Source organism: Parambassis ranga, chromosome 24 (genome assembly GCF_900634625.1).
Source record: "Parambassis ranga chromosome 24, fParRan2.1, whole genome shotgun sequence".
Taxonomy (NCBI): domain Eukaryota; kingdom Metazoa; phylum Chordata; class Actinopteri; family Ambassidae; genus Parambassis; species Parambassis ranga.
The window spans coordinates 5119479-5137736 of NC_041043.1; the positions used below are offsets into that span (position 1 = coordinate 5119479).

General features: G+C 40.7%; 1 protein-coding gene across 1 annotated transcript in view; it reads left to right on the forward strand.

Moving 5' to 3' along the window:
• adgb (androglobin) overlaps positions 1 to 18008 on the forward strand; it is a 31911-nt gene extending 13903 nt beyond the window's left edge. Inside the window, exons 14-35 of the mRNA XM_028397896.1 lie at positions 147 to 258; positions 377 to 440; positions 536 to 622; positions 1308 to 1410; positions 1647 to 1782; positions 3191 to 3305; positions 3635 to 3802; positions 4645 to 4771; positions 6537 to 6638; positions 8518 to 8611; positions 9289 to 9417; positions 9553 to 9706; positions 9823 to 10010; positions 10092 to 10258; positions 10924 to 11075; positions 12301 to 12412; positions 14165 to 14310; positions 15146 to 15301; positions 15414 to 15492; positions 15573 to 15672; positions 17505 to 17688; positions 17799 to 18008. Coding sequence (XP_028253697.1) covers positions 147 to 258; positions 377 to 440; positions 536 to 622; positions 1308 to 1410; positions 1647 to 1782; positions 3191 to 3305; positions 3635 to 3802; positions 4645 to 4771; positions 6537 to 6638; positions 8518 to 8611; positions 9289 to 9417; positions 9553 to 9706; positions 9823 to 10010; positions 10092 to 10258; positions 10924 to 11075; positions 12301 to 12412; positions 14165 to 14310; positions 15146 to 15301; positions 15414 to 15492; positions 15573 to 15672; positions 17505 to 17688; positions 17799 to 18008 — 2885 coding nt within the window. The remainder of the gene's footprint in view (positions 1 to 146; positions 259 to 376; positions 441 to 535; positions 623 to 1307; positions 1411 to 1646; positions 1783 to 3190; positions 3306 to 3634; positions 3803 to 4644; positions 4772 to 6536; positions 6639 to 8517; positions 8612 to 9288; positions 9418 to 9552; positions 9707 to 9822; positions 10011 to 10091; positions 10259 to 10923; positions 11076 to 12300; positions 12413 to 14164; positions 14311 to 15145; positions 15302 to 15413; positions 15493 to 15572; positions 15673 to 17504; positions 17689 to 17798) is intronic.
• The last annotated feature ends 250 nt before the right edge of the window (positions 18009 to 18258 follow it).

The window sequence follows — 18258 nt, forward strand, 5'->3', positions numbered from 1 at the left end:
GATAAACAAAATACTGCACCTTGCCTCATCATCCATCTCCCAGCTCGGCAGCTGTATACTACAAACCTGCTCCTTCACATCAAATGTCGAGCCAATCAAGAGTACTTGTGAAAGTTATTAAAGAACTATGTCACATTTCCTTCCAGGTCGCCCCACAACTGCAAATACAGAGCCAGAAACTGAGGAATCATCAGCTGAGGAGACACTCATTCTGCAGAATACCTGGGTGGAACTGGACGAGTTTGCTAAATGCTTTCAGTGAGAATCACATGCACGCAAAGAATAACACAAACACGTACACAGATGTGATTAACTTGACTTAATTGTCAAAAATAGTACAAAAATAATTTGCATTCATTTTTATTTTTTTTGCCAGGAATCTCCTGGTGTTTCATAAACCACACATTTACCAGCATCATGTCCATAAATCACATTTCAAGGTAAGTTCCAGCTTTAGTCTTCATAGTTATTTCTAAGCTTTATTATGTCCTCACTAAAGAATATATCGCATTAAATGTGCTATTGTTTTCTGCAGACCACTGTCTTGTCCAGAAGTACAGGAGTCACCAGCAGCTCTGGATCATCTATACCTTTTTTAACCACAGCTACAGCGAGCCCTGAGGTACACACAAACACGCATGCATGCACACAAGAATTTCTGCATGAACTCATCTTTTTTACACACAACAATCTACCCTAGATTGTGACCCAATAACTTTTGTGTGAACCTTCACACTCAGATATTAAGAGGAAAAAAATGATTCGCTTGAAGCAATGATTATAAGCTGTGGAAAGTTTAACTACTAATGAGATGGATTTTGTAGAAGAAATTCTAAATTTAACTACAACCTCCTTTACTGAGGACAGAGCAATAGAAAGTAAGCCGTACTTGGATTATTTGGATTCTTTGTAAAGTGCATCACCTGATATATATGTTATATGTTTTATGTGTCTGCATGTTTAGAGTGCTTGATTATGTTGACATTCAGGAAAGTACGTCCATCTCTCCTCCCTTCTCTTTATCGCTTGCTTTTTCGAAATAATTCACTTTTGGCCTCTGCTATTCAGGTACCACCATAAAAAGTACTTGACCGTTTCTATCTCTTCTTATCCCTGCACTGGCACACCTCCCCCCTTCTTTGCCTTCCTTTCCTGTAGTTTCCTCCAGCTTCTCTTCCACTAAGCCACCCCTCTATCAGTGTATCCATCATCCCTCCCTACGGCTTTCTGCTCTTTTTCTCTTTCACTTGTTCTTCTCCTTTTCTGCCTTATACTGATAACTATGTATGTGGGTTTCTTCCCCTCAGTGTCTTGAGGTGAACGGCATTTACTACCTGTGTGTGGACAGTGTGCAGTCTTCCCAGATCCTCTTCAGTTTCTCTGCTCTTCCACTTCGGGGAGATGAACACAGTATGATGTGCAAACACACACACACACACACACAAGGATTGTATGATGTGCAAGTAATGCATGGTATTTGACTGATTAGTGGCGGTTCTTGCTTTGCCCAGATCTTACAAATCATACATCATAATAATGTTTGGCATGTAGAGTATGTATCAGTAATTATGGAGACTTGCAACATGTTTTGAATGTGACACATTCTAATCAATATTTTTGTTTCCTCTTTGGACAACACCTTATAGAAAAGGAAACGTCAGCAAAAAGCTCTGCATTTCTCGCTGCCTTGCCGTACTCGTTTACAAGCCTGGAGTCTCATCTCCCAGTGTTACTCATCAAGACCAACTTCTCAAAGGCAGCTGCCCTTAACTTACCCCCAGGGTAGGACACAACTGAGTATAGAGATCTGTGTATTGTTTAGAGCTGAACACTTTAGTTAAGTGTGTTAGCATTATTTTATGTCCTTAAGTATGGTAAGAGTATGTTGTTTGAAATGTTGTACCCCATGTAAGGCAAAAGGTAAACACGTGTGACCATGCACTCAATAGAGATTTGCTTACTTAATACATACTTTATCATGTGAAATTCTCTGAAGCCGCTTTACATCGTCAAGTTATGTCTTCACACAAAATATCACCCCCTTCTCACATTTCTTTACATAATTGGCACCATGAGGCACCGTTCTAAAAATGTGTGCATTTTTTTTGCACAGCCCCCCCTTAGGATCTTTTGATGAAGAGATGGAAATGTGTTTTGCTCTCTTTGTGATTTATTTTAGCTTTGCAGAGCTATCATAAAGTGAGCAAGGGATATCTTCCTACTGTACGTCAGATGCTCTGAAAAGCACTAAAAGTGTCGGATCTAGTCTCTATTAATGGGTGCGACTTGGCCTAGAAGCAGAGGGCCTAGTTTCTGGGGTCAGGTGCAGGTATGCAGCAGTGCAATTACCACTGAGCCATAATCACACACATAGCACTTAATTTACCATACCCATACACCCCATAGTATTTTATTATAAAAGTTGATGTCTTTGGATCGCATGTTTTAAAATATTTTATACCGTTCTTTTTTACTTTTTACTTCCACTGACACTGTTCACTGTTTTTTAACATATTGATCAAATCTAGTTTTGACTCCTTTTGTTATCTCATGTTACATCCTTACACTATTTGTTTCTTTATTTCTTCATTTCTCTCTCTTCCATTCATCCCCTATTGTATGCCTCCACAGCACTAACCCAGCCCTGCCTCTGCTCGTCCATATAGGCCATGATGGCTGAATTATGTAAAGCTAAAGGAGCCAGAGAAGTAGGGTTCCATTCTGCCGTGCCTGACCAGGCTCTGTGAACTTAGCTTGGCCCTTGGTAGAAAGGACATTAGGCTACATTGCTCCTGACTGACCCACTCAAGGTTGCATGATAGAACAGTGTAGTTCTGCTATTATGAGGATTTTATTCAGTGGGATGCATGTTGTTGTTGTTTTTTTTCCCGCTCTGATTATTGGGTTTTATTACCCTAAAATGATCGAGGCACAGAGTGGTGTGTGTAGAAGGATAGTTAGCTTGTTTTTGTGATATTATGTTTGCAAAGTCTTTAAAAATCAGGTGAAAGTAAGAAATCACTCTTTAGTGGAGTCTGAATGCAACAAATATGATCTGTTCTGTACAGACCTGGCGTCTCTTAATAGGCCACAACAAGCAGACTGGGAGCTACAGAGTATTTAAACTGGTCCATTGAAACTGGATTACATGTGCTTGTTTTAAAAATGCTTTGTCGTCTCTCCCACGCAGGCGCCATGTGCTGTGCATCCATGCAAGTGCTGCACTTGGATACCACATCCACTTGTGCAGTAAGACACCATTCCACTTTGATGATAAGGAAACCATCATGTCACAACTTACAAAGGTGAAGAAGCCTGTAGTCGACTCTTATAGTAATCAGTCAAACATCAGCCTGTTTTGTTAAAGGAAATATCACATTATTTGTACTTTGTGTTTTGTCTTTGTCAAAATACACAACACCATTCCAGCCTTCAATTTAGAAAATCACAGAACCTGTTGTACGATAGTTCTTATGACATCTTACTTTGCTAAACACTAATTTTTTAAATAATTTTATGTGAAAAAATTGTAAGCCTGTGTGTGTGTGTGTGTGTGTTTGTGTGTGTGTGAATAGGAAAAATAGAAACATAAAATACTACAGCCTTGCATATTTTAAATAACTTGTTTCAACAGGACAGTGCCCGTTTCACTCATCAGGCCTCAACCATCTTTAGCGCCCTCTCCAGACTGGTGGCTTCTTTTAATGATGAGCAGGACCAACCAACCCTCAGAAAGGCTCTAGAAGAGGCTTACTGTCCCCAAAACATCAACACAAACTTGGAGAAATGCCAACACTACAAGGTAATTGGCTCAACAACTCGAAATTGCATTGAAATACAGATGTGCCATATTGTTTGTAGTGCTGTTTATGGAGATGTTTTGTAGGCTATGAAGCAGCTCTGACCGTTGGCAGCCATGCAACCTGTTGGATCTTGAGTTGTTGGGTCAAACTCTGTCAGAGTACTAAAGCGAAGTTGTTGAGTTTTGCTATGGCTACCTCATAGAGTCAAATATACAAGCAGTGTCAGGTTTCAGTTCAGTTTTTGAAAGACCCAAATACAGGCAAACTCAAAGCACAGATGAGTTAAACAAAAAACGAGCTTTAATAAATAAAGCTGACAAAATCCCACAAAAAAGTAAACACAACCCTAACCCTAACAATCAAAAACCAGAGTTCAAACAAAAGACCCAAAGAACAAAAATGCAAACCAACCAGAGACACATTGACACTAGAAACATGGGGGTAGCAACACAGGTAGAATCACATGAGGTAAAACAGATGACCAGGACTTAAATAGACAAGGGTACCAAGACACAGGTAAACACAATCAGGGCGGCGCAGGTAATTACAAAAAGCAGGAAACACAGGAGGAAGTAAAACACGTGGGAATACACAAGAAAAACAAGACTTTCAAAATAAAACAGGAAATAAGACCAAACCAAAGGAAACACAGAGCACACGGGGGAACCCAAGAACAGAAATGAAAACAAACAAAATCAAAATACAAATATACCAAAATAAGGTAAACAAAGGATTTAATAGAAAACAAGAATAACAGAAAACAGGATCATGACAAGCAGAAGACAAAGTTTTGCTTATATACACACTGGTGTAAAATAAATTCTTTTGTTGGGGTTTGTAGGTGTTGAACTCAGCAGTTGACCACATGTTGTGTGAGGCTCTGGGCAGGGAGCTGTCATCGGAGGAGCAGTTTGCTGTTCAGGCCCTCACTGCTCTCCCTTCACTCTTGGAAAATGAAGACTCTACATGTAAGTACCCTGTGTATGTCACTTTATCTGCCTTTTTATGGAACTGCTAAGGATTATGGGTTAATGCAATAAAACACAATCATCTAGTCTTCCCAAATAAAGTACACTCAACAAAAATATAAACGCAACACTTTTGTTTTTGCTCCCATGTTTCATGAGATGGACTTGAAGATCTAAACTTCATTCCAGATACACAATATTACCATTCCTCTCAAACATTGTTCACAAATCTGTCTAAATGTGTGATAGTGAGCACTTCTGCTTTGCTGAGATAATCCATCCCACCTCACAGGTGTGCCACATCAAGATGCTGATCTGACATCATGATTAGTGCACAGGTGTACCTCAAACTGCCCACAATAAAAGGCCACCCTGAAATGTGCAGTTTTGTCTCACAGCAAAATGCCACAGATGCCACAAGCATTGAGGGAGCGTGCAATTGGCATGCTGACAGCAGGAATGTCAACCAGATCTGTTGCTCGTGCATTGAATGTTCATTTCTCCACCATAAGCCGTCTCCAAAGGCATTTCAGAGAATATGGCAGTACATCCAACCGGCCTCACAACCGCAGACCACGAGTAACCACACCAGCCCAGGACCTCCACATCCAGCAGGTTCACCTCCGAGATCGTCTGAGACCAGCCACTCAGACAGCTGCTGAAACAATTGGTTTGCATAACCAAACAATTTCTGCTGTCAGAAACCGTTTCAGGGAAGCTCAACTGCATGCTCGTCGTCCTCATCGGGGTCTTAACCTGACTCCAGATCGTCGCCGTAACAGACTTGAGTGGGCAAATGCTCACATTCGATGGCGTCTAGCACGTTGGAGAGGTGTTCTCTTCACGGATGAATCTCGGTTTACATTGTTCAGGGCAGATGGCAGACAGCGTGTGTGGCGTCGTGTGGGTGAGCGCTTTGCTGATGTCAATGTTGTGGATCGAGTGGCCCATGGTGGTGGTGGGGTCATGGTATGGGCAGGCATCTGTTATGGACGAAGAACACAGGTGCATTTTATTGATGGCATTTTGAATGCACAGAGATACCGTGATGAGATCCTGAGGCCCATTGTTGTGCCATACATACATGAACATCACCTCATGTTTCAGCAAGATAATGCACGGCCCCATGTTGCAAGGATCTGTACACAATTCTTGGAAGCTGAAAATGTCCCAGTTCTTGCATGGCCAGCATACTCACCGGACATGTCACCCATTGAACATGTTTGGGATGTGCTTGACCGGCGTATACGACAGCGTGCACCAGTTCCCACTAATATCCAGCAACTTCGCACAGCCATTGAAGAGGAGTGGACCAACATTCAACAGGCCACAATAGACAATCTGATAAACTCTATGCGAAGAAGATGTGTTGCACTGCATGAGGCAAATGGTGGTCACACCAGATACTGACTGGTTCTGAGTCCCCAGACCGCCAATAAAGCAGAAACAAAACTGCACATTTCAGGGTGGCCTTTTATTGTGGGCAGTTTAAGGTACACCTGTGCACTAATCATGATGTCAGATCAGCATCTTGATGTGGCACTCCTGTGAGGTGGGATGGATTATCTCAGCAAAGCAGAAGTGCTCACTATCACACATTTAGACAGATTTGTGAACAATGTTTGAGAGGAATGGTAATATTGTGTATCTGGAATGAAGTTTAGATCTTCAAGTCCATCTCATGAAACATGGGAGCAAAAACAAAAGTGTTGCGTTTATATTTTTGTTGAGTGTATGTATAACATCATGTCTCTACTCTGTTAAGTTGATGCAGAGTCAACGGGCAAAGATGTCCGTTTAGACACCACTCTGGAGGCTGGATTCAAAGGGCACCTTGCACAAGAGGTCCTTAAAGCTTCAAAACCTGGTAAGCATGTACTTGTACACAAAGAGAAGCCATTAATTAAAGTAACATAATCAGACTTCAGATGTGATGTCATTAAGTAAATACAGATTTGTTGCTGTAGACAAATGTCTGAGTGACAATAATAAGCGAAAATGGGAAGTAAATACAAGAACAGAAGAATGCATGTATTTTATTTGTAGGTTATTATTAAGTGTCTGAAAACACATAACGCTCCTGCTTCTTGCATTCACTGTTTGAGTTAGCCTGATGGCGCTTATCGAGGCTCTGAGCAAGAAGCACAAATATGTATTGATGAGTCTGCCACTCTTACTAATACACCCTGACAGATGAAGGGTGGCCACAGAGGGGATATATACACACACACATAAAGAAAACACACACACATGTGCACACAACACTTGTGTGTCAAAAACCAAACTGCTCATTACTGACAGCGAAAGGAAGATGGGTGAAGAGGAGACAAGGGAGAGGCTGACAGTTTTTTGGAAGGAATGAGTGAGTAAATAGAGCTGATGAGCAGCTGCTTCTTTAGTTTAATGTTTCCATGTTAGTGCCAGTTATGCTTTTTTACAGGAGGTTTAAACATGTCATGTTTAAAATGTTAATATTTTTTTAATAATTCTTCAAAGGCAATGTTAAAAAAGTCATTGTCTCACTGTGAAGATGTATTCGAGGAAACACTGAAGGTGGCACAGACCTAATTGAGCCCAGACATTTTTTTTTCATGGCCGGGAGCTAACTGCATGATCATTCTTGCACAGAACATGACACATGTCACTTCCTGAATAACTTGGACATTGAGGTATGGACAGTCTCATTAATACAGAGAATGCTATAAACAGCATTATATTCAGTTACATTTTGCCAAATTCATCAGGGCCATCTGCTATCAGTGCTAAAAACATATTAATGGTGGTTGTAGGGAATTAACATGTGCACCCAAAACAGACACACACAGCCTGTCACAGTGAAGTTCTATTAAATTGAATTGATTGACCAGTCAAAACGCAGCTTTCAGTGTGTAATGGCAGAACACCAATCATGCTTAAGAAACACTGACAGTCTAAAACACTCTAAAAGACAGTAAGTCTGAGCTTTCATATGACACCTTGTTTGTTTGTGTGACTTGAAGTATCAGAGAGCTAGCAATAACCATGTGTGTAAATATGACTTATATTTGCTTGTAGTAGAGTGTCTCCTGTTTCATTTGATATGCAATATCATTATTTTTTTACATGGTTAGTACAGTGTTATATGGATTTTATTGTTGCGTGCATGCAAAATGTGGGCAAGTGAGAACTGTGATGTTCTTATTTACTTTCTCTACCTACCACCCAGAGCTCCATTCTCACCCCACATTTCTGCTCTTCTGTGTTTTCCTACCACGCTGTCCTTATTACCTCCTTGAATCTGGTTAAAAAGATGATCGGTCTTTCGAAGCAATTTCAAAAGGTGATGTTTTCAAAAGACAGAGCTAAAGTAAAAGAGGGATGTGTTTCAGGAGAACGCCTTTGCTAGATGTGAGATGTGGAAAAGTTAAGTGTCTGGAGACACTTTTCTCACAGTTACCGACACACAGACTCATAAACACAGGGAGATATATTCTTTTCAAACATTCTGTTCTTTCTGTACTCATCTCACCTGTCTGGTGAGATCAGTGTGAAAGTTAATGTCAAGGTGAGAACAATGTCCGCCACCCATCAGCTCTCACAGTGTGGAAAAAAGTGCATTCACCATACAGTGCATTTCGCAATTTCTGTGTCTTACCATAAAGTAGGTCAGATCCAATTATTTTTTAATGTGTTTGACAGCAACATGGATTGTCTTTCATCTTTAATGGTGGCTACTTTTCTGTGTGTGCGTGTGCTTGTGTCAAAAGGAACGGAAGAGAACCTTTGTGCATCTAAGATCCTGTCGGATATGTGGACGAAGATTCAATCAGATGCAGACAAACATGCTGCCCTCTTGTTACGGTAAATTAAACTTTGTAAACATATATATTTATAAACCCTACTGCATGTACACTGTTGCCAGAGCAGATACATTTCACACTAATTTCATTTTCTGGGAGAATTTGAGAGTGCCCCTACCACAGTCCTGTGTGTATGTACATTGTGTGGCATGCATTTAGCCTCTCTGTTGCACTGCATGCCCAGAATCTGCTCCCTCTCCTAGTCGTGGCAGCCTGTGGGGGCCATGCAGGGAGCATTTTCCACATTGTGTTCCATCTTTTCCCAGTGGTACCATCTGCTGTTTATATTCTCCTCGTTCCAATCGACTAGCAGCGTCTGCCGAATGACCCGCTGCCTGGGGAAGTATTTGTGTGGATGAGCATTGAAAGCTCAGTGAGTGTGTGTATAGAGGGCAAAGGGGGGTTTGTTGGGTGTCGTCAACCCTTTGAGCATGTGTTTTTCTCAACAGACAGAAATATCCACTTCAGTCAAAGACCATGCTGGGAAGCAAAGTGCATCTCCACTCTTCCAGTGTTTTTTGCTGGATGTTAATGTTCAAAGTGATTTTTGTGGGGTGTATTGTGAGAATGGATTCACTATATTCATTTAGATTTTTATTTAGATTAGATTTAGATTATTATTCAGATTTTGAAACTGAAGTTTCTAAGTGTGCATTGCCCTCCTATGTTCCTGCACAGGTTTATCATTGACAATTCTGAGAAGAAAGTGGAGCTCTACCCTGATGAATTGACCAGAATCACCTTTGCTGATTACTCTGTCTCTCTTCAAGACACTCTTCAATCTAGCTCCTGGGTCTTAGTCTTTAGGTGAGAGCATGTTGAACTAGTCATTGAAACCGTTCCTAACCTGGCTTTGAAAACCTGGCTTTTGTTTAATTCACAAGCTAATATGGGGTTGTATCTTGAAAAATCTTGTATCATATGGTCTACTCTTGTTTGTAGAGAAGTCTTCCTGGTTCCTAAAGAGATTCTGCTGTTGCCAGTGGTCTACTCTCCAATCTCTCAATGTCTGCTACATGTTGTCAATAATGACACAGGAGAGGAGATAGAAAGGCTCTTGAACAGAGTAGGACCCCATGTTTATCAACCCAATAAGGTCAGTGATTGGAAAATAATCCTTTACCTTGTTTACTTAATATATATTATACATGCGGACAAACTTTTTCCTTATGTAGTTTATATCATAATCATTCAGTATCTCTGTTCTTTCAGCTTGGTTATACCTTTGTAGCCGAGGCTTTAATACCTGAAGTTCCCCCTGCTGGAGCCAAGTGGAGGATGTGTCTGGTTAGCCCAAAGGGACCCCTTCCATCATTGTCCAATGGGACTTCAACCGATACTGTCTTAGTGAATGAATTCCATGATTATTACATTCCAAGGGATAACGATGTCATCTGTCGGTGAGAGAATCCTGAGTAATTTGAAAAGCCATTTATTCAGGTCAATTGTCATTTATTTATCGATAGTAAACTTTTCTACAGTTACTGTGTGCAGGTGACAGCAGACACCCTCGGAACGATTCAGTTTCAAACTTCAAAACGAAATGTGTTCATACGCCTGTCCATTCTGGACCAGGAGAAGGAAGTGGCTACAAATACTGGGAAGGGCCATGTAACAATTCCAGTCTTTTTCTTCCTGGCCGACAAAGGTGAGCTGTCTTTAGGTGCAATATGTAAAGTACCTGATGGCTCATGATCATGGCGAAAGACACCGTGCTTTGTCTTTGACAGCAAAGTGATGTAACAAAGAACAGACTAGCTATGCCAGTCTTAGTGTGTGTTCTTTTCTCAAGCCATTCCTGTTTCCAGTTTGCTTTGCTCATGTTATGTTATTCAGATTTCTCATATGACTTCTTCCATCTTTTGTGCCTTAACCTGTTTTCTAATAAGTTTGCCTTGTTCACATTTTTTGCTTATCCTGTTTCTTAATGTTGCCTTTTTGCATTAGTTGGCATTTTTGGACTTCCCCCTGTCTATTTCATGCCTTTGCTTGCTTACTACAGTTGTTAGCTACGATCTGCACTGCAACCTTGTACTGCCTTTTGACTGCCAAATCTTCTTTTTTTAAATTTATTTATTTATTTATTTTTTGAACCATCTCTGATGTCCTGCAAATGGATACGTTTTCTTAACACTGAACATTTCCTATTGTACCATTCTCAAAACACTTTCTGCTTTACATCACAGTCTTGTTTTTTTTTTTTATAGACAATAGAATTTCCATTTTCAACTTAAGGGTCCAGTACAATTTTTCCATATGGGTTGAAAGCAGCAGCCTGCTCAAGTTAAATAATTGTGTGTCTGTTACCTACAGACACAGATGAGAAGGACCCGGAGGATCCCCCCACCCAAGACACTTCCCAACAAAGAGGTGGAGAGGACGATGCAGTCGGAATGCCATTCTCCTCTTCTGACCAGCAACAGCCTCCCACAGAGACTATGGTATCACTGACAACTGTCTGCGTGGTATCTGCTGTGGCTCAAACACTTAACTGATCTCACTTGCATGTGCATCTCACTTTCTCTCTCTCTGTCTTTCTCACCCACTTGCTTGCTTGCCTGTTCATATCAGTTTTTTTTCTGCCAGATAATGCCTTACTTGAAGCCTGCACACACGCACCCAGACATGAATTTACAATCACCCCCACACACACACACACTCATAGACAAATTTTGACAAAAAGAAGAGAGCAGCAGAAACCAGAGGGGGTGGTTTTGTTGTTACTGTCTGACTTATCAGCGCTTGTCAGGAAGCAGCGATTTGGCCATGATTTATGACTCATTGTATTGTCTGAAAGCGCACCAATACCACCACTTTAACAAACCCATTGTCATAGTTTAATGATTGCCAAAGCTTGTGGTACGTCTATAAGTGTGCCGTCACACATTTGCATGTCATGCAACAAAGATTTGAGTTGCTGTGACTACTGTCAGTACTACCAGTGATGTATCTCATCGTAGCATATCGTTTTAATTTTTCTATAGCTTTGCTCATAAATAAGTACAGTCAGGCTGGCAGTACAATTGGCTATTAATGATGAATGCACACATTTGCAACAGTATTACTGTCACTGGGTGGGTTTTGGTTACACTGTGTATGCATTCCAAATCCATTGTAAAACCACATTGCTCTAATCAACAAAGGAATGCAGTAGTATTGAGACAGATGTCATGTCTCATGCTATAAGTTAGCAGCCAGCCAGAATCAGTAGCTATTGATCAGGAGTTAGAATTGACTGGAAGTTAAAGTAAAGGGTCAGTGATTGTTGTTCTGTGCCACAGGGACACACACCAGACATATTGGTGCTTAGTAAAGATGGATTATTGGTAAAGACAACAGCCAAGATAAACAGACAAAATAAAACAATATGTGATTAATTGGCTCTTTACAACATAGTTTTGTGTGTCTTGCTCTGTAGAGAGCGTGAAAGTCATCACCTGTGATATAAACTTGGCTCACATGCCCACTCTCTTCTCTGTCCTCTGTCTGTGTGCTAAGCATGTGCAGCTAAACAGCTGAAACAAAATATTTTGCTCTGCTTTAACGTAACCTCTCATCAGCACTAGTACAGTTTAGTGCTGTTGGTTACACACTTTATACTGCATGCATCTGTCTTTTATGTCTTTTATTAGTCTAACATTGTGTTTATACTATAATGAGGACGCTTTATGTTGCCTGTCTGTGTTTCAGAGTCACAAGTACGTGGTGCAGGCAGAAGTGCTTTATAAAAGCTGGGATTTAGATGAATCTCAGTTGGCTTTTGTTCACATGTTAAAAGACGTGGAGAAGAATGAAATGAGAGGTATGTATGCAAGAAAATCACAAATACCACGTCAGAGATTCAGCCAATAATATTCACACCCAATGTGCATTACTCATTATTTAGATATTCCTAAATATGTCAGCAAAAGGTCATGAAACATTGTGATTTATAGTATTGCATCTAATGCTAGTCTTCATTAATTCCTTGGGTCCTTGAGTTGCTTTTCCAACATACTTTTCCTGTATATTTTTTGCACTGCTTATTTTTTTGTGTCCAGCGGCAAATGTGGCTGATGCTCAGCGGGCAGTGTCAGGGGCCAAGGCAGATGCACTTTATTCTTTGCTTCTACAAGCCAGGGGCCTGTAATTACAAGCCTAATGAAAGCCAAATGAACACAGCTGCCTGTGCAGATCATAGAGTATGATTTCTTGTGGTCACTGGTTTGGCTGAGGCAGTAATTCTGTCCTTTGCCACAAGCGCTGCTTGTCTGCCTTTAATCCCTCTGCACAAAGTGGATCAATAGAAAAATCACGGCTTTGCAATTTGTTTAAGCCTTGTAAAATTTAGCACGGGAAGAATTGGTCGCAGTATGGGTGGAAGCTGATGGGACAAAGGTGCTGCATTCATTAAATTCTCATTCTCTTTTTTGTTGTCCCTGTACAGATATGGATGTGCTATGTGCAAAATGATTTGTTGCGTTGTTGCTGTGATGCAACCCTGACCCTGCATGCTTCTGCAGTCATTCACGTGTTCACTCCTTATAGATGAAAAGGGATTTTTGACAGCACATGCCAATGCTAGTGTCCACGTACTCTATGTATAGGCCAGTGTCCACACAGACTTTCTGTGTTCTGCAATAAGATTGTGAAAATGGGTCAATGGGATGTCAAATGAAGTTGGCTCTTGCCCCCTGGTGCCCTGGGAAATATCTCAGCAGGAAAGTGAATTAATTTCACCCAGTTTAACTCCGTCTCAGTGGTGAGGCTGCGCCCTTGATCATGCTCTCTACATGCTACATGGATACACACGCACTGCTTGCCACGCCAAGCTTTGAAACCTCTTTAACAAGCTGTTTAACAAGCTGCTGTCAAAATATTGTACTGAACATGTTTAATGCATGCACATTTGCACATCTCTGCTTTAAATCCCAGTACATCCGGTTAAAGCAGTGATCTGTCAGCACTAGCTGCAGTTGTGCCAGCAATTTTCATTCCCATGCCAAGCCATTATGACTTTTTTTTATTGTACTACTATGGCAACATTTTGGTGTATAGGCTTCTTTTCATATGTTTTTTTCTCCCATTTGTCTATCTCAAAATCTGTTTTCAATTCATGTCTCAGCTTCAAATTACAACACAGATTGATGTCTAGATCCAGTTTGAGCACTGAATTTCAATACAACTTGAAATAAGGGTAAACCCAATAAGCATGCAACAAAGCTCTTCGGGCAGAATGGCAGGGTGTCAGCTAAATGATGGATTATTACGCCTCTCTATCAGAGGAAGGGATATTCATACATAATACTTCATCCGAGCTGGAAGACTGTGTTTGTTTTAGCTCTAAAGTGCAATAGTGCCATCTAGCATACTTGTAACTGTACCACACCACCGCAATGTTGGCCCAAAAGTCACACTGAGCTTTAGAAAAATGTATTAGCCTGACATAATTATATTAAACACAAATATTATATTATCTTTACCTCTTCTGAATGAATATTTTATTTATTTATTTTAACATTGCATTTGACACAACAACAAAAGGTTAATCTACTAATACTCTGTATTAATCTAGTATACAAGCCAGAAGATTCGATGTGTGTATCCAACACAGCAACCTCCAATATGTCTGAGGCTGACACAACAAAAACCACAAAGGGGACAAAGGTGACAAAGGGGGAGCCAGCTGCCATCCCTAACTCTGACTCTACAAAGGAAACGGTAATCCATATTATTATTATTATAATTATTATTGTTTGTCTTTGCGTTTTAATGACATAATAATGCTGCATATTTATTTATTATTGCATTATTTTTGTTAAGTTGTTGTTTAAGAACTCCAGTAATGGTACTGTATGCATGTCCAATGACATCATTTAAGATTAATCAAAAATTGGGAATTACAGGAGTTACAGGCTTTTGAGTTGAGTGCACACTTGACTCCTCTTCACAGAGGCCCATCCTAACAACGTTTTATGTGATTGTTGTTGAACCGCTATTCACATAGCAGTATTTGATTTATCAAGGAAGTTAGTAATTACATATCTATGTCTCTGCTGTCAGCAAGTAAAGAGGGACCAGCATCAATCAGGATGACCTGTGTGTATTCAGACTGTATAGGAGACGTGTCATTGTCTTGTCATACTGTATAATCTCGTAGTCTGTAATTGTCAGAATAATGGTCTGATCTTTGGTAGTCAGGACCACAGCTGCCTGATAAATCTCTGATCCACGTAATGACTGCCTGTTGTCCTCAGCTGTGCTACACATCAAAACACAATTATATTTGAAAGCCGGGCTTTTATAGTACTGGTTACCTTCAATTTCCATTTTAAGTATGTTTTCCTGTGTTGGCAGGAGGCAAGCGCAAAAACCTCCAAATAAATGAAGCAAAAGGGATCTATTAGTTACAAAGAAAGACATGATATTTGAACAGGATGTGTAATCCTTACTTGGCTGATTGTAAATCATGAAGTTGGATGTTTACGTGTAAGCATTTATGTTATTTTGTGTCTGTGACATACTGTGTGTGTGTGTGTATGTGTGTGTGTAAAAGAGCCTTGATCTCACAAAGGCAAACTGGACGTTACGCATTGTCATTAACAAGAGCAAATCAGAGGTTACTGAGGTGAAGAAGGACACAGAGAGCGCTGACCAGATTAAAGCCATAATACAGTCCTGGGAAACTGCTGAGCCAGGGCGCCATGCTAAGGTAACCCACATAAGTCCTCGTAATCCACATTGCAATATGACAGTATATACATTTTGTTTTTTGGCCTCTTAAACTTGAACACTACAGATGAAACGCTTTGCTTTCAATTTAGGCCTTCCAGTCTCGTCTTCGGTTTCTTAACCAAACCCAACAAAAAATAAAAGAGGAAGCTACTACAGTTGAAGGCGGAGGTATAAACTACAGCTATATACACATACAACGTATTTAGTCACAAAGACTATTAATACAGTTTCTCAATGTTGTTTGTCAGCAGCCATATCTGAACTGGATTCGCCTATCTTTCTATCCAGTCAGACGTTGAGTGATACCTCCTGCTTCAAACCTCGTACGGACTTCAGTCACATCACCAGGTTCTTCACTGTTATTTTCAGTACTTATTTTCCTTTCAGTCTTTTTGACTGAAGGCAGTGTGCCGCTCCAACAGACCCACATCCAGCTGTATAACAGACAAAATTATATTTATTATGAGAGGGCAGAGATTGAGAATGATACATAAAAAGTAAACAAAGCCTAATTGTATTTTTCTGACTTAGTATTGTTTCTTGTTAAAGTCCACTGGGTAATGTCCTTTATGCGGTCCAGTTGCCTAATGTAGTTCTTTTTCTTTTTTTTCAAGCTTTGTGGGCCTGAATTAGGCCTTTGCTTCAAGGCTTGACAGCATTAGGGGATGTTTTAATGTGTCTCTTCAGTATGCATGTTGCTATACATGTAAACAGCAGCAGATTGGCCCACGTGGGACATTGCAGCTCTGTTTATGACCTTTGCTTCCATTGGTGCAGCAGTGACTCGGTACACTTTATTTAGTTACCTATTTTTACATATACAGTGCATGTATTTGTACAGAATTAGTTTACACACAGTCTTACCTACCTTGCATGTCTGCATGACTGATCAGACCTCTAACCTCTGCAAAATTAAAAGTTCCTCAACTTCAAGATGAAAGTACAACAGTTCCATTAGTGAAGACATGCAGGGCAATATTGCCAATCCTCGGGGTTGCCTGATTGTTTCTGTGTATAAATATATAGTTTATTTATCCGTTTCAACTTTTTGACAGGTTTAAAGGGAAGAGCCCCTTTTTCACTCTCCCACCTAAGTCTCCTATTGCTTCCCCTCATTCCTCCTCTCTGTCTTCCTCTGTCCATACCTCTCCAGGATAAATGAGATGATATTTGGGTCTGTTAATTAGAGAGCTATTTCAGGACCCCAACGAGCTCATTGCTCCAATGAGATGTGCCCCTCTCTCGTCACCTCTCTATCCTCTCCTGCTGTGGGTGTGTATGTGCGTGCAGCCTGTGTGTGTGTGTCAGTGTCCAGCTGCTAATGGCTGCTGACACTGTGGCCTGCAATCTGAGCTAAGAGAGAGATCTCAAGGAGTAGTCTATTAGAGGTGTCTGATTAGTCTGCAACACACATCTCTCTCACAAAGGCACACCACAGGGCACGTCATAGATTCACACTCATGAACCAACACACAGACACACAAACGCCAGGTTTTGCACATGCAGTGAAACAAGCCTGACCAGGGCACTCTTCATTATCCAAATTAACTTCATCATCACCCCTACTGCCCTCCCTCTTCATTATAGACAGCAGAAAGTATTTAGCACTTGCGTTTGCTCTTTGGCTTCCCTGTGCAGTGTGCTTTAGAGGTACCCCTAGTCTGCCTGACTGTTTATTTACTGTGCCTACAAAAGTAAATGGTTTACAAAATCAGTTCCTAACAGGGGAACGCTGGAATATAATGCTTACAACCAAAACCAAAATAGATTTCTCTGATACCCATCTGAGTACATGACTTGGAATATAAGATATGCCGTGGGCCTGTGTGCCCATCATTTCCTCCATATCTCTGCAATCATCTCCCACATTTCCATTTTTATTTGTCCTGCCTGTGTCTGGTTGTCAGTATTTATGCTGAGATTTGCCAATATGTGGGGCACTGCCCTGTCAGTAAACAGTAATATAAAATAAATATAAAATGACAAAAATACATTTTTGTCATTTTATAGATGGGACACAACAGCAAACTATAGTGTAATGCCATGTGTTTATCTGATTCTGAAAATATTCATTGTACAGCTGAATGGAACATATTCAACAGCAGAATACTGTGTCACTTAGAAAAAGTCTGTAGTCTATATATGCTGTCGATTGTATATATTCTTTTGTGTGCATGCAGACGCCAAAAGGATTGTCCAGTGCTTATGGACTCTGAGATTGAGGAGGCCCGGGAGACAGAGCGCATAGAAAAGGTCCAGTCCTACCAGTTGGTCCGAGAGAATCTCCTGAAGCAGCGTGAAGAGCTGACACTACAAAGGAAAGAGCTGATGAGATGTCAGCTGGAGATGCATGAGAACATGCAGGTCAGACTGAAATGTTCTAGCTGTAGACAGAAGCAATGACGACCATGCGTACTTGTTAAAAAACAACACTCTGTGGCTTCTCTGTCACTCTGCATTTGTCTTGTCTCCAGGCTACCATGAGGCAGAGATATGAGAAACTACATGCATTTTGCAAAGAATTTAATAGTCGTCAGAAGGCACTCATGAAAAAGGAACAAGAAGAGGAACCAGCTCTGGAAGACGCCCAGCCGGCACCTCAAGAAAAAACAACCCCCACCCCTGCTGCCGATCAGCAGCCCAAACAACCTGCCAAGACTGCTGGCAAGAAGAAGATAAAATAAGATAAGATAAGATAAAACTTTATTAATCCCGAAGGAAATTCTTGTGTCAGAGGTATCAAGTTACATTAAATGCAGTACAGAGTATAAGAGTATGTGAGTGTCACTAAAATCCAAATCAGAGTACAGTACACAGTATGAGCACAATATATGATGCATGGATATAGACCAGTGGAGGGAATGACAGTGATGCATGACATGATCATCTAGCTCAGACCTGGGCAAAGCACGGCCCGCGTGGCCACACCCGGCC